General features: G+C 34.7%; 1 protein-coding gene across 10 annotated transcripts in view; it reads right to left on the reverse strand.

The window, feature by feature from the left end:
- TTLL5 (tubulin tyrosine ligase like 5) overlaps positions 1-16,078 on the reverse strand; it is a 392,042-nt gene that overhangs the window by 252,443 nt on the left and 123,521 nt on the right. For all 10 annotated transcript variants that reach the window (XM_051977559.1, XM_051977558.1, XM_051977560.1 and 7 more), the window contains one exon: positions 9,392-9,512. In XM_051977559.1, coding sequence (XP_051833519.1) covers positions 9,392-9,512 — 121 coding nt within the window. The remainder of the gene's footprint in view (positions 1-9,391; positions 9,513-16,078) is intronic.

Below are 16,078 nucleotides of genomic sequence, written 5' to 3' on the forward strand. Positions count from 1 at the left end.
ATGAACTGATGCTGAGTGAAATGATCAGGACCAGAAGGTCATTATATACTTCAATAACAGTACTATAGGATGATCAATTCTGATGGACCTGGCCCTCTTCAACACTGAAAATGAACCAAATCAGTTCCAATAGAGCAGTAATGAATTGAACCAGCTACACCCAGTGAAAGAATTCTGGGAGATGACTATGAACCATTACACAGAATTCCCAATCCCTCTATTTGTGTCCGCCTGCATTTTTGATTTCCTTCACAGACAAATTGTACACTATTTCAAAGTCCAATTCTTTTTATACAGCAAAATAACTGTTTGGCCATGTATAGTTATATTGTATTTAATTTATACTTTAACATATTTAACATGCATTGGCCAATCTGCCATCTGGGGGAGGCGGTGGGTGGAAGGAGGGGAAAAGTTGGAACAAAAGGTTTTGAAACTATCAATGCTGTAAAATTACCCATGCATATAACTTGTAAATAAAAAGCTATTAAAAAAATAACTGTGAAATGTAAAAAATATACAGAACCAATCTGTCAAGAGTTACTCAATAGCTGTACACATATAATCATAAAATGTTCTTCAATAAAGGCCAATTTAAATAAGTGGAAGAATAATCAGTACTCATAGTTGGGTCATGCCAAAATAATAAAAATTTCAGTATTGTCATAGTTATATTACAAATTTAGTAACATACAAACTAAACATATACTTTATACCTAGACAAATAACAAAATTCATTTGGAGAAACAAAATATTTGGATGCAAAGAGAGATAAAGAAAAACATGGTAATGAAAGTACTTCTCCATTATATGCTACTGCAAACTATATTGTATATCATAATTACCAAGACCATTTGGTATCACTTAAAAATAGAAGAGTAGTTAAGTGATACAGACCAGATTAGAAAGAATTAGAAATAACTGAACTCAATAATCTGTGTGTTCAAAAGACTAAAAACATTCATCATCTATGACAGAACTCATTATCTTATAAGAATTTCTGGAAAAACCAGTCTGGCACCTTAAATCATTTGTAGTATATACTGTGAATTTGTAATTAGAAGTAAAATTTCTTGGGCTTATAATTAATGCTATTTGGGAGTTTTAAAGCTCCACCCTCTGACAGTTAGTGGAACAATTAACTAGAGTAAAAATGAATTAAAGCTATTTTATCCTATTTTGCTGAAAGTTAAGTTTTAATTGCATATGTTATGGTTGGGTCTCTGCATTTTTTCCTCTGTAACAAATTTCTATGATCAGAGCAATGGTCAATAAGAAACTGTTAATGCAATTCAATTATGTCATAACTTGTTGTTTCCAATCTGGTTATATGTAATCATTATATCCCAAATACTTGGGCAAATAAATATCTAATCTGATCTTCTATCTGTTACTGGATATTGTGTCTGGATATTCAAGTTTTTTTTAAAGGCTTCTGACTAATGAAAAGACAAAAGCCTAACTGCCGTTTTATCTATTGGGAAGCTGCTGGCCAATTTATACTGGCCTCTTCATGTTTTGTATCAGTCTGCTCTAACCTTCATTTGTTAGATTTGTATTTTTGGTCTAGATTTTGATCGAAATTATAGGTATTGATATCTAACATATATAGGACTGCTTGCCATCTAGGGGAGGGGGTGGAGGGAGGGAGGGGGAAAAATCGGAACAGAAGCGAGTACAAAGGATAATGTTGTAAAAAAAAATTACCCTGGCATGGATTCTGTCAATATAAAGTTATTATAAAATAAAATAAAATATTAAAAAAAAAAAAGAAGAAATTATAGGTATTGACTTGCTTCCGAGACATGGATCAGCCCATCTGAAGCTTTGGTAGCAAGCAGCATGGCCATGATCATTCCTCCCTGGACTGAGTGTCTCCTCAGCAGGAAGCAGGGCTCCTGATGTAATTTGGACAAATATTGGGAATGTGGTTGAATAATTGTTAAAATTTGGACTGTATCACTGTGTTTAAGATTTGTTATAACTGGGATTTGTTAACTATTGCCGTATGTTTGAGGGATTTTTAGGACGCTTACTGTACTAGTTTGTTATGTACAGGAATTGTGATTCACTCTTGGGATTTATATATGGAATAATAATTTGATAGTTTCTTTTCTGTGTAAAAAAAAAAAAAGGGAGGAAGGAAACTGGTTGAAATTGGTCAGGAAATTGGGGAAAACTGATATACTTTTCTTAGGCACTTCTGCCCTGCCCCCTATTTCATTAGTTCACTTTGAATTGTTAAATTATTTAATTCCTTGCTTAAAATTTACTGGACTATGATTTGCTAGATATGTTTTAATTTTGAAATCCCTTATTCTGCTGGAATTGCCCTGGCAGACTCAGTTTTGTGGATTATTTTTTAGAAACAACCAGAAATCAGACCCCTATCCTGGGACTGGCAGTCTCACTGATCTATTTCTCCACTCCTGTCACTCCAGTTCCTTAATTAGTATTGATATCAGGTTTCCAATAGTTCGGGGTGTCTCAGAACATTTGCTCAGAAATCTGTTTCCTAGTAGCTCCTGTTCTATCAAGAGGAGACAGGTGGGGCTACTCCAGGTCCCACTTTTTCCCTCTTTTGGAGTCCCTACTAGACTTGGGATGCCCTCTTAGAATGGGCAGTAGGACTGTCTTGAGCATTGCTACTCCCTATATAAGCAGAGGCTGAGTTAAATGCACAAATGACCACAGACCTAACTCACAGTGGACTATCCATCTCAAACTGGATTCTCTAGCTGAGATTGTTCCTCAACTGCAGAGGACCTGAACAAGGAGGCCTGTGTGTCTCCCTAAGTGAGGAATCCTGTTTGATGCTAATAACTCTGGGGTTATTAGGGAGAGACTGATCCATCTTTTCCATAAGTCCTTGCATGTTTCTAGTTTTAGTTTGGTTTATTTGCTTTACATAGGGGGTTGACCAAAATTATGGTGCTAAGACCTTCTAGAGGAAGGTAATTTAATGATTTGAATGTTCAGAAGAGAGACAGTATGGAATGTTATTCCACAGTTCTCAGTTTCTCTAATTATCCTGACCCAGTCAGTTTCTCAGTTTCTCAAAGTTCAGTCTTGCAAAACCTGCCCTCCCTCTTTATCAGAATATGTGATAAGGATAAAAGATCTTATGTTTTAGAATATCAGAATGCCTCTCCTCATTCCAAGCTACCATAATGTCAGATACCATCTTATCAAGATGTTTCCCCCCATCACCCCACCCTCTCAGAGTCCCATTCCACTCTCAGCACCCTGACTCCACCCCTGCCTCGCTCTACCCCCTGAGTCTGAGCCATGTGTATATGTGTGATTGAGAACTCACATTGTTTGCTGGATTCTTGGAGACAATAGTCTCATTCAGCCCTAGGACCAAACCATGGATTCATTTGGTCCCAGTAAATCTCTCCATTTAGTAAATTATTACTCTCTAATCTCTACCTTGCCTCAGTTTCTCCAGCATTACAAATCTAGAACTCATCATTTGGTTCCCTGAAAGGGAAGCCCAAAACCTAAACCTCATGATTATGACTTTATATTGTGATAGATAGATGCCAGGATGGAATAACAAAAAAAAGCGACTGTTTTCCAGAGAATCAGAATTCTTAAAGTAATTAACAAAGTTGCATTCAACTAATCAAAAATAGGTCCATGTATCCTTTTTAACCATATCCTTGCCACAGAACCTGATCCAGCTCAAACTAGTTAAAAGTCAATGATCTGACAAAGGCAAATGGGTAATGAGTATACTTAATAGACTACTTGCATATTAACCAATACCCTGTAGGAGGACTTTTCCACTACCTTTAAATATGGGATACATGATAAAGGAGGAGGAACATATCTAGAAGGACACAAAGAAGGCAGAGAGGGAGGTGCTATCAGGAACCTATCAGGAACAACTGGGAAAAGACTAGGAAGTATATGTGAGGGATTTTGTTAATAAAAGCACACTCCAGCTTCTGTACCAGTGCACTCCTCTACCATAAGAACATGCCCTCTTGTGTAGGAATGTAATATGCACTCCTTAACTCACTTTGGAGTCTTTTTGACATTTTGAGGGGTTTCGGACCGCTGATGGCATTCTGTATCATTGATGAGGTCCTGTGTTACTAGATGGGATTATCAGATAGAGTCTGAAGTATTGAAAATATTACTCTCTAAGGCAAACAGGGAAGGTGTCACTGATGGGGATCAGTTTAACCTTATATCCATCCTTTTGTGGAGGTTATTGGCCCCCACTTTGCTGTGGACAGCCAAAAAAATCTAAGTTATGTCAAACCCCTGAAGTTAAGTTTCCCCTATAAATCTGTCTATGGCCCATGCTACCTTTGCTGAACCTCTCTGGGTTAAAGCTTACCATGGGTTAAAGCACTCTGTCTTATGGTGTCTTTCCATGCTTCTTAGTGTCTTTCTTATAACTAACTTTTAGGGTGCTAAATGCCTCTATGGATTTAGCCTGACAGCTAAAGGCATACTTCAACCTCACGGTTATTTTCTCTTGGTTATTTATGAGTTCGATCAGGGAATTTGTCTTTTCCATTGTTATTTGTTATATGCTCTCCCAATTCTATTTCATATTTACCATTCCTGGTGTCTATTGTATCTCTTCATTTTGTCTGTGACCTCTTTTCCTAAATAAACTTATCTTTTGCCAAAGACAAAGGCATTCCTCACATAACCGAACCCCAACATTTGGTGCCTAAGAATTACTACCCTGAACATATCATATGGTGCCTACTTCAATCTCAATATTTGGAGTTAAACCCCAAACACATCATTTCAACTAGGAATTGTTCTCCTAAATTACATCATCATGTGGTTGCTTGCTTTTCTCAATGGATGGGGGAGTAGCTTTAGCTAGACAGGAGGAAAAGAATTTGGAATTGAAAATAAAAATTTTAAATAAAAAAAAAAGAAAGCCATAAAATCAAAACTGATGTCCCAGTAAATCACCAAATGATATGAACAGGCAATTCTAAAAAGAAATTTAAGCTATTAACAACTATAAAAGTGAGGCTCTTAAATTTTGTATCATGAATCACTCTGATACAATCTGGTGAAACCTATGGATACCTCAGGTTGTTTTTAAATTAATAAACATGTAGACTCAATTTCAAAGTCTGTGAAGTTTTATTGAAAGCATGAGAGAGATTGAAGGACTCAACCTTCAATTCTCATGAGAAGTGGGCACAATTCCCTGAGAGTGAGTGCACTGTTACAGAAGCCAGAGGAAAATTTTCTAGATTACTTTCCTTCCCAAACCCTCCCATTTAACGTTTAATTGGCTAGAGGAGCAGTTTCTAAGAATAGGAACACCCTAGAAATGCCCTCTTCCCCATCACATTGTGTCTAGATTTATATTAATGATTCACCTCTGGGCCGAGAAGACACTCCATAAAGAAAACCTTTCTCCTTGATAATTTAAGCCAATTTCTAGCTCACTGACACTTATTATTATCTATAATATAATATTTATATTATATTTTACTTTTATTATTATATTATTATATATTACTTTTATTATACTATTATAACAATGTATATATAATTATATGTTGTATTTTATTAACTTGAAGCCTACAATATTCTGTGGAAACTTGGCTTTCCAATATTTCTCATCCTCTGCTCAAGGTTGAGAAATTGAATTTTAACTGTTTTGTGGAAACTTAACCCTAGGGACAGCTAGTTGGTTCAATGGATAAAGCATCAGCCCTGAAGTAAGGAAAACCTGAATTAAAATCTGGCCTCAGACACTTAACACTTTCTAGCTGTATGACCCTGGGCAAGTCACTTAAATATCCATACTTTTTCACCCAAAGATTCAGTAATTGGGTATAGGGCCCAAGGACATTGATGAAAAATTTTTTTAAATGAGCAAAATATTTTATAGTGCCACTTTCTGTGAGATCAAAAAATTGGAAACAATGTCCATAAATTATAAAATGGCTAAATAAATTCTGGTTCATGTATATGATAAATAATATCACTGTGTTGTAAGAAATTATGAATATGATGAAGAAAAACACAGAAGTGATAAAATCTGACCTAAGAATACTCCTGTTCTAACAATCCTATTTTGTCAATAACTGTAGAGGAATATAATGATATTTCTTTCCTTAGATATTAGGAAAGATCAATTAGTAATTCTAAGGCCCTCTGACCTAAGAGTACTATTGTTCTGACAACCTGTCTATCAATGATTGTAAAAGTCCTCTGGCCTAGGAATGTAATAAAATTTCTTCCCTTAGATATTTTAGTAATTCTGAAGCCCTTTGACCTAAGATGGATCTTGTTCTAACAACCTGTCAATGATTTCAAAATCTTCTGGCCTTACAATAGTCCTACAAACAAACATAATCTGTTGGTCAGTATGACCAAATTCTTAAGACAATAGTGAATAGATCACCCCTCAAACCTACTTGTAAATCATAAAATTAACAAATAAGTAACATGAAGCTCTAATCCAATCTGTCCTATAAATTTATCCCCTTCTCTCTGGTCTCTTGCTAATTTCTTTTGGAACATAGCTCACTGCAATTGGCATTATAATTACAATAAACTTTGCCCTTTGAATAGGAAATGGGTTCAAGCCTGCAAATTTTTTAAAGACATCTCTCTACACTTGTCTATGACTCCAAACTTTTGGGGTCCCTTTCCCAACCTCAACAGAAGAACACATGAACTAAGTAAAATAAGCAAAATTTGAAAAAAATAAGCATATACCTATTTAAAAAATCAAAATAAAATGGAGATGGAAACAATAAAATTATTCAAACAATTCTAAAAATGATGACCAATGTCAATCCCAAAGAAGAAATTTCAGAAGACACCTCCTTCTTGCCTTTTTTTTGGTTAAGGTATCAGATCACCACTCACATATCAAACTTTTTCAATGTGTTGTTTACTTTAATTGAACTTTTTCCCCCTCTTTTAAAAATATTCTTGACTATTAAAGAGGGCTTTTGGGAAGGATATAGAAGAAGGGTATTATGAGATATATAGGTGATACAAAAATAAATATGAATCAGCAAAATTTTGTTTTAAAATCCAATAAAGTTATTTTTAAAAAAGGAATCCATAGGACCTTTAACAAATTGTTATCTTTTAATGAATCATGTGAAAGATGATTCCAAAATCTAGATACCTTATAAAAATCAAATAGAAATCCCAAACTAGCAATCTTCAATGGGTATTTTTTAAAAGGTTAATTTTTTTTTTTCTTTTTCCTGGATATCTGGTCAGTTGTGTTTACTCCAGCAAAAAGAAGAAATCTGTCAGTGAGAGGGTTGGATTTCACGGGCTCACTCTAGCTGACTTTATAGAGTGGTTCAATTTGTTATTTTAAAATATCACGTTTAACTGTGCAAGAGACAAACTGCCTCTTGAAGGAGTAATTTTAATTTTCCACTCGGAAAGAGCAGGGCTAACATTTTCTCCAAACAGCTGAAGGATTACTCACAACATAAGCTTTTATCTCTCTGTTCAAAGATGCTTTGACTTTTTTATTATCAAAAGCTATTTTCAAGGATAACCAAATTATAGTTATATTAAGTAAAAATAAGGCCTAGACTTTTGAGTATGTTGGTACTCTGCCCAAAGAAAGGTAAATTTTGATCCCTGAAACCTTGTAAAATATCTTGGGTTTTTTTCCTGATTAAGCACCATCACTAAAAACCAAATTACTCTGGCTCTTGATGACCCACTAACAAAACATGTCAAGTCAAACCCACAGGGCCACTGTTTGGGCCCTGATTGCTCAGCTTGAATGTAAATAGCAATTGTTTCTGTTTTGGTCAAAAAGTCTTGCCCAAACAAATTGATATTTTTCTTTTTTGACATAAGAGAGATCTTTCTCTATCTCATTTTGTTGTGCCACAGTTTTCTTTTGTTAGCCTGACTCAGTTTCCCTAAATTGTCCTGCCTCGGTTTCCCTTCAATTATTCCTTCTCTCTCCCTAATTAAATGTAATACCTGAGAAATTGAGGCAAGATAGAGATTAGAGAGTATTTAATATTTTATTTGAAAGGAAGAGATTTCCTGAGACCAAATGGATTCATGGTTTGGTCCCAGGACTGAATGAGACTATTGTCTCCAAGAATCCAGCAGCCAAGGTGAGTTCTCAATGACATATATATTTGTAGCTCAGATACAGGGGGTAGACAGAGGCAGGGGTGGAGTCAGAGTGCTAAGAAAGGGAACGGGGACTCTGATAGGGTGGGAGGAGGCACCAGACATTCTGGAATTGGGAGAGGCATTCTGATAAGTAGGAAAGGGATGGAGTCATGATGTCTAAGATAGAAGGTCTTTTATCCTTATCAAATATTCTAATGCTTAGGAGGGAGAGGTGATGTTGCTGGATTGACCAGAACAATTAGGAACTGAGGCAGAACAATTCAAGGAAACCACGGCAGAACAATTTAATAAAACTGAGTCAGGGTAATTAGGAAACTGAGTCTGGATAATATAAGAGGACTGTGGCACAACAATTTCTAACCTAGCCTTAATCACTGAAAAGGCACTGCCTCAGTCCAACTTAGACGTGGGAAAGACCTTAGCTGATGCTTAAAAAGTCAAGGTCTCCCATTGTATCCTGGGCCATCTCCAGTTACCTGATCTCTATCTGGCCACTGGACCTAGATGGTTCTGAAGGGGAAAGTGAGACAGGTGACCTTGCACAGCCCTCCCTCACTTCAAACCAATGCACTTCAAAGTTAAGGAATCAAATTCCTGATGTCATGGTCCTCTTCAAGAATCAACAAACAACAAAAACAAAGAGTTAGGAAGGTGGAGGAATAATCACTACTAAACAGAATAGAGAATAAAACTTTTTCAAACCTAAAGATCTTTCTGTACTGGGCTAGAAATACCTATAAATAAAAAGACTAGAGATTCCTTAGGACATTTTATCCTCATCAACTGGCTTGATGCTTTTTGTTACTTGGATACAAGAAAGGACTTGAGAAATTTTACATAGAAATCAAGGTTTTTAACAAAAACTGATGATTTTTTTAAAGTTGGATTAACTGCCAGTTAACTGATAACTTAAATGAACTTATAAATATTAAAATAAATATAAATAACTGGATAAATCAAAGGAGGATAATTTCTGGACTGTTTTCTATAAAAAAGAAAGTCATTAGAAAGTCTGCGATAGGGTATTTCCATTTCAAAAGGCCAAACTTTACCCTCCACATTGAGTAAGTGCCCTCAGATGATATCCTTCACATTTACAGAAACATTTAAAGTACTTAATAATAACCCTCTTATTAAGAGAATTCACTGCTATGTACCTTAAAAGAAATTCAATTCTAGTTTTATATAGTATATAGTAAAGTATGTAATATATAGCTATATATAGTTTTATTCACTAGAATATTCCTAACATAAAGAGACTTACCATCTGTTCATCCTCTTTGGCAGCCCAACTGGCATTAAAAGATTGGCCTCCACTATCTTTCATCAGTCGAGTTTGAACATGTTGAAGGTAGGCAGAGAAGGCTACTCGAGCCTGGACTTTGCTATAAAAGTCAAAATTAAATTTAAATTAGATATGCAGAAGACTACTCGAGCCTGGACTTTGCTATAAAAATCAAAGTTAAATTTAAATTGGATATGCAGAATATTAGTTCTACTACCCATATAAAGAATGTTGTTCTGATTTTGTGCCTCTTTCTTAAATATTCTCTATTCTTTATGATAACAGATAAAAGTCTACAAAAAGGCTTTAGAAACCAAGTTTTAGGCCATATTTTTCCCAATTAAAAAAAATTGTGGCTAATATAAATATGTGAAGTATGAAGAAAGTAGATATAGATAAAAAGAAAGGACATGACAGAATCATAAAGATAAATATTTTTCCAGGTAGATATATCTCTTCAAAACTTTGTCTTTGTTAATAGAGTTGTGGAAAACAATTCTGGAAAGCAATTTGAACTATGCTCAAAGGGCTATAAGACTGTGCATACCTTTTTTTGTTTGTTTGTTTTCCTCCTGAGGCAATTGGGGTTAAGTGACTTGTCCAGGGGCACACAGCTAGGCAGTGTTAAGTGTCTGAGATCAAATTTGAACTCAGGTCCTCCTGATTTCAGGCCTGGTGCTTTACCCACTGCACCACCTAGCTACCCTGTATATACCTTTTGATCTAGCAATACCACTACTAGTTGTATCCCAAAGAGACCATAAAAAAGAGAAAATAACTCAAATGTATAAAAATATTTAAGACAAATCTTTTGTGATGGCAAAGAAATGGAAATTGGGGGGAAGCCCAATAATTGGGGAATGGCTGAACAACGTGTGGTATATGAATATACTGAAAACTATTGTGCTGTAAAAATGATGAGCAAGCAGATTTCAGAAAACCTGGAAAAACTTACATGAACTATTGTTGTTTGAAATGAGCAGAATCAGGAGAACACTATACACAGCAACATTAACATTGTATAACAATCAACTATGATAGACTTAGCTCTTCTCAGCAGTACAGTGATCTGAGATAATTCCAAAAGACTTGTAATAGAGAATGTCATCCACATCCAGAGAAAGAACTGATGGAATCTGAATGCAGATCAAGGCATACTATTTCATTTATTCTATTTTATTCTTTCTCATTATTTTTCCCTTTGGTTCTGATTCTTCTTTCAGAACATGACTAAAAGAAATATATTTAACTTTATAGTACAAGTATAGCCTATGTCAGAATGTTTGCTATCTTGGGAAGAAAGGATGGAAGGGACAGAGAAAAATTTCAAACTCAAAATCTTACAAAAATGAAGGTTGAAAATAATCTTAACATATATTTGGAAAGAAATAAAATACTGTCAAAACCACTAAAAATAAAAAAAAAATAAACTTTGCTCTCATCTATTCAATCTGTGAGAATGTCAACTAAAGATTCAAACTATCTGATTATAAAACAGAGGAACCAAAAAGAGACTGACAGGATGAATACAGAGAGGACTGGCGAGACTTATATGAACTGATGCTAAGTGAAATGAGCAGAACCAGGAGATCATTATACACTTCGACAACGATATTGTATGAGGACATATTTTGATGGAAGTGGATTTCTTTGACAAAGAGACCTAACTAAGTTTCAATTGATAAATGATGGACAAAAGCAGCTACACCCAAAGAAAGAACACTGGGAAACGAATGTGAACTATCTGCATTTTTGTTTTTCTTCCCGGGTTATTTATACCTTCTGAATCCAATTCTCCCTATGCAACAAGAGAACTGTTCGGTTCTGCAAACATATATTGTATCTAGGATATACTGCAACATATCCAACATATAAAGGACTGCTTGCCATCTAGGGGAGGGGGTGGAGGGAGGGAGGGGAAAAAAATCGGAAAAGAAACGAGTGCAAGGGATAATGTTGTCAATATAAAGTAATCATTAAATAAAAATTAAAAAAAAAAAAGAGACCGACAGTTTTCACTGAAGTTGCTGATTAGGGAAGATCTGTTTCATTTCAGACATGATTTTGGTTATTTCAAATGACTGGCTTTCTGACAATGCAGGCAAAATTATATCAGCAACAGATTGGAGCCCAATACAAACTTTGTTTACAATGCTTGAATATTCAATTATTGGATGCTTTCTAGTTATTGTTCCTCCAAAGTTAGTTAGAAGGAAGGCCTTATGCAAAAGAACTAAAATTTGAATAGGGACTAAATATTGAATATGCGATTATAGTGGAGAGAAACTTCAGATCATAAAAAGATAATTAACTTAGCTTGATAAAGAGAGACCAAAAATTTATTGAAGAAAATAAATCCTTAAAAATCAGAATTGGCCAAATGGCAAAAGGAATAAAAAACCTTCTCACCAAGAAAATAATTGCTTAGAAATTAAATTTATCATGTGGCTTCATAAAATATCAGGCAACAATAAAAACAAAGTCAAAAGTATAAAAAAGATGAAAATGTAAAATATCTCATTGAAGAAATAATTGCTCTGGAAAACAGAGGACAGATAATTTAAGAATTATTAAGACTACATGAAAACCATAATTACCTTCTTCCTTTCCTCCCAAAAGAGCCTTGGTATTATATGTCAAGAAATTGTAAAGGAAGACAGCCCAACTATCAAAGAACCAGAACACAAAGTAGAAACTAAAAAACCCACTGATCAACTTCTGAAAGAAATCACAAAATGAAAATTTCCAAGAATATAATATTCAAATTCCAGAGTTCCCAGGTCAACAAGAAAACACTGAAAGCAGTCAGAAAGAATTCAGAAATTATGGGGCATCAGTCAGAATAAAACAAGATTTAGCAGCTAACACTACAAAGAAATGAAAGGTTTGCAATATGATATTCTGGAAGGCAAAAGAGCTAGGATTACAACTAAGAATATTCAACTTCATTGAACTGAGTACAATTCTACTGGGGAGGGGAGGATGGGGGAGGGAAAGAAGGGGGAAGGGAGAGAAGAGAATGGACATTTATTGAAACAGAAGACTTCCAGGTATTCCTGATGAAAAGACCAGAGATAAACAGAAAATCTGACATTCAAACACAAGATTCAAGACAGACATAAAAAAAAAAAAAAAAAGCAAATATGAAAGAGGCATCATAAAGAACTTATTAAGATTAAATTATTTACAATTCTAAACTGGAAGATGATACATGTAACTCTAAAATTTTATCATCAATAGGGTTGTTGAAAGTAGTTTACTTATAGGTTATTAGCATGAGTCTAGAAAATGGAAGACTGAGAAAGAGGAATGGATTGGGAGAATGGGGAAGGGAGAGGAAGATTAGGGGAAATCATTTTACATAAAAGAAGAACACAAGAAAGAGATTTTATAATGGAGGGAAAAATAGGGGAAAGCAGGCAAGATGTGAACCTCACTCTCATTTGAACTAATTCAAAGAAGAAAAAAATACATAACCACCACCACCACCACCACCACCACCCCACCCCATCCCTGCCCTGCTTCCTTCCTTCTCTCCCTTCCTCTCTCCTCTCAATCCCTCTCTCTCAGTTGAGTAAAGAAAAACATCTTATCCATCAGGGAAGTAGGAGAGGGGCTAAAAGAAAGGAGGGAGGGTGGTAAGACAGAAAGTAATTTAAGAGAGGCAGAGGTCAGAAGTAAAACAGATTTGAGGAAAGCAAAGGATAAAAAAGTCAAGGTTAAATAGAAGAGAATAAAATGGATAGAAATACACAATTAATGGTTATCATTGTGAATATGTGACTAGGATGATCTACAAAACAGAAGACAGCAAAAGGGATTAGAAATCAGATTCCACAATTGTTTCCAAGAAATACACTTGAAACAAGACACACAAAGACTTAAAGTGCTGGATCAGAATTTATTATGCTTCAGTTAAATAGGTAGGAGTATCAATCATGATCTCAGATAAACAAAACAAAAACGGGCCTAACTAAAGGAAATAATCAGGGAAACTGATAATGAATTAATATCAATATTGAATATAAATAGTATAATAAACAAAATCTTAAAAGAAAAAATTAAATTATAGGAGAAATATATAGTAAAACACTATTAGTGGGGGATTTCAATTGACTTCTCTCAGACTTAAATAAATTTCTGGGTTTTTGTTGTTGTTTTTTTTTTTTCCTGAGGCAATTGGGGTTAAGTGACTTGCCCAGAGTCACACAGCTAGGAAGTGTTATGTGTGAGGCCAGATTTGAACTCAGGTCCTCCTGACTTCAGGGCTGGAGCTCTATCCACTGCACCACCTAGTGTCCCCAAGACCTAAATAAATTTAACTACAAAAAAAAAAAAAGTTAATGAGATGAACAACCATATTCTACCAAACATTTATAAAAAACAATTTAATTTCAATAGTACATAAACTATTTTTTTAAAAAATAGGTTACAAAGTCCTACAAAACTCCTTCTATAACAAAAATATGGTTTAAACAGGAAGAACCAAAACTGAAAAAGAAAAAAAAAAAACATACAAGATCACTTTCCCTAAGAAATATTGATACAAAAATTTAAAACAAAATACAAGTGAAGAGACTTCAATAAAGATCAGACACTATGACCACATGGAATTTATATCTGGAATGTGAGTCTGTTTCAATAATAAGAAAATTATAAGCATAACTTGAGTACATCAATAATAAAAACAAGAAGAAAAATTTATTATATCCATTATTTCTATTATATCCACAGTTGCAGAGAAAGTTTTTGACAAAATACCAATTACCATTAAAAATACAAGAAAACCTAGGAATAAATAGAACTTTTCTTAAAATGATAAGCATTATCTATAGGGGGATAAATCTGAAGCCCTTCCTATAAGATCACTGTAGGCAGAACTGTGAACTGGATAAATTATTCTGGAGAATAACATGGAATTATATCAAAGGGTGACAAAACTAAGCATACTTTTCAATCTAGCAATGTTGCTACTAAGTCTGTACTCCAAAGTGATCAAAGAAAAAGGAAAAAGACCCATATTCACAACAATATTTATATAATTCTTTTTATTGTGGCAAAGAATTAGAAACTTAAGGGATACCCATCAATTGAGCAAATGAATAAAAAAGTTATGGCATATGAATGTGATGAAATACTATATTGTACTTTAAAAAACGGTTTAAGGCCATGATTTAAAAAAAAAAAAAAAAGATCTGGGGAGGTAGACTCAAGAAGCAGAGAGTAGACAGGTTTTTCTTTGTCTGAGCTCTTCCTGGATTCCTTCAGATCAACACCAGATCAAGCCTCTGAATAGATTTTGGAGTGACAGAACCCACAAATATTTGAAGTGTAATAAATATGCAGTAGGAGATATTTTGGAAGAGCTTCAGAAAAAGTCTGTCTCAATTGGGCAAGGAAGGTAGGTAGGAGGTTGCAACCCAGAATAGGGCCAATGGACATGAGGGAAATCTACTGAGAGGCTCATAGCCAAAATACAGCAGTGATTGTTACTCTATCCTGGTTCAGAAGCCAAAGGATCAGCAGACTAGCTGTGAGACATCTAACACAACTTCAGAGGGCAAATAGTGAACCCCTGAACCCTAGCAGAGCAAATAGGACTTGGCCACACCCATCCACCAGAAGAAGGAAGCCTGCAGCAGAGGTCCAAAGCAGTGTGAAGATGCTGTCACTTATAGAAGAAGCTTGGGACAATCTCTCCTTTGCCCTAAGAGCAGACCTCAACCTTTAAAAATCAGCAAAAAAAGCAAAAAGAACTCTGATCATAGATAGCTTTTATGAAGAAAGACAACAGACCTCAAACCCTGAGGGCACTAAAGGCAAAATGTCTCCAGATGAAGCCTCAAAGGGTGATATGAAACATTTTTTAACTCAAAAAGCTCTCTTGGAAGAATTCAAAAAGGATCTTAAAAAAGAGTTAGAATAACAATACTATATGATGATCAATTCTGATGGACGTGGCCCTCTTCAACAATGAGATGAACCAAATCAATTCCAACAGAGCAGTAATGAACTGAACCAGTTATACCCAGCAAAAGAACTCTGGGAGATGACTACGAACCACTGCATAAAATTCCCAATTCCTCTATTTTTGAACACCTGCATTTTTTATTTCCTTCACAGGCTAATTATACACTATTTCAAAGCCCGGTTCAAAAAGCAAAATAACTGTTTGGACATGTATACATATATTGTATTTAATTTATACTTTAACATATTTAACATGCATTGGCCAATCTGCCATTTGGCGGAGGAGGTGGGGGGAAGGAGGGGAAAAGTTGGAACAAAAGGTTTGGCAATTGTCAATGCTGTAAAATTATCCATGCACATAACCTGTAAATAAAAAGCTATTAAAAAAAAGAAAAAAAAGTTAGAAGAAAAATGAGGAAATGAAACCCAGAAATTGTCTGAAGAAAATCTCTTCTTAAAAAGTGATTTTGGCAAAATGGAAAATGAAATAAACTCCTTGAAAAACAGAATTTATGAAATAGAAAAAAAAAATACAACAAACAACTCATTTCAAAGTTCAATTGGTCAAATGTAAAAGGAGATAAAAAAAGCTAACTGAAGAAAATAATTCACTAAAAATTAGAATTGAACAAATGGAAGTGAATTGCTCAAAGAGACATTAAAATCAGTTAAATAAAAATTAAAAAAAATAGACGA

The sequence above is a fragment of the Antechinus flavipes genome, chromosome 2 (assembly GCF_016432865.1).
Source record: "Antechinus flavipes isolate AdamAnt ecotype Samford, QLD, Australia chromosome 2, AdamAnt_v2, whole genome shotgun sequence".
Taxonomy (NCBI): Eukaryota; Metazoa; Chordata; class Mammalia; order Dasyuromorphia; family Dasyuridae; genus Antechinus; species Antechinus flavipes.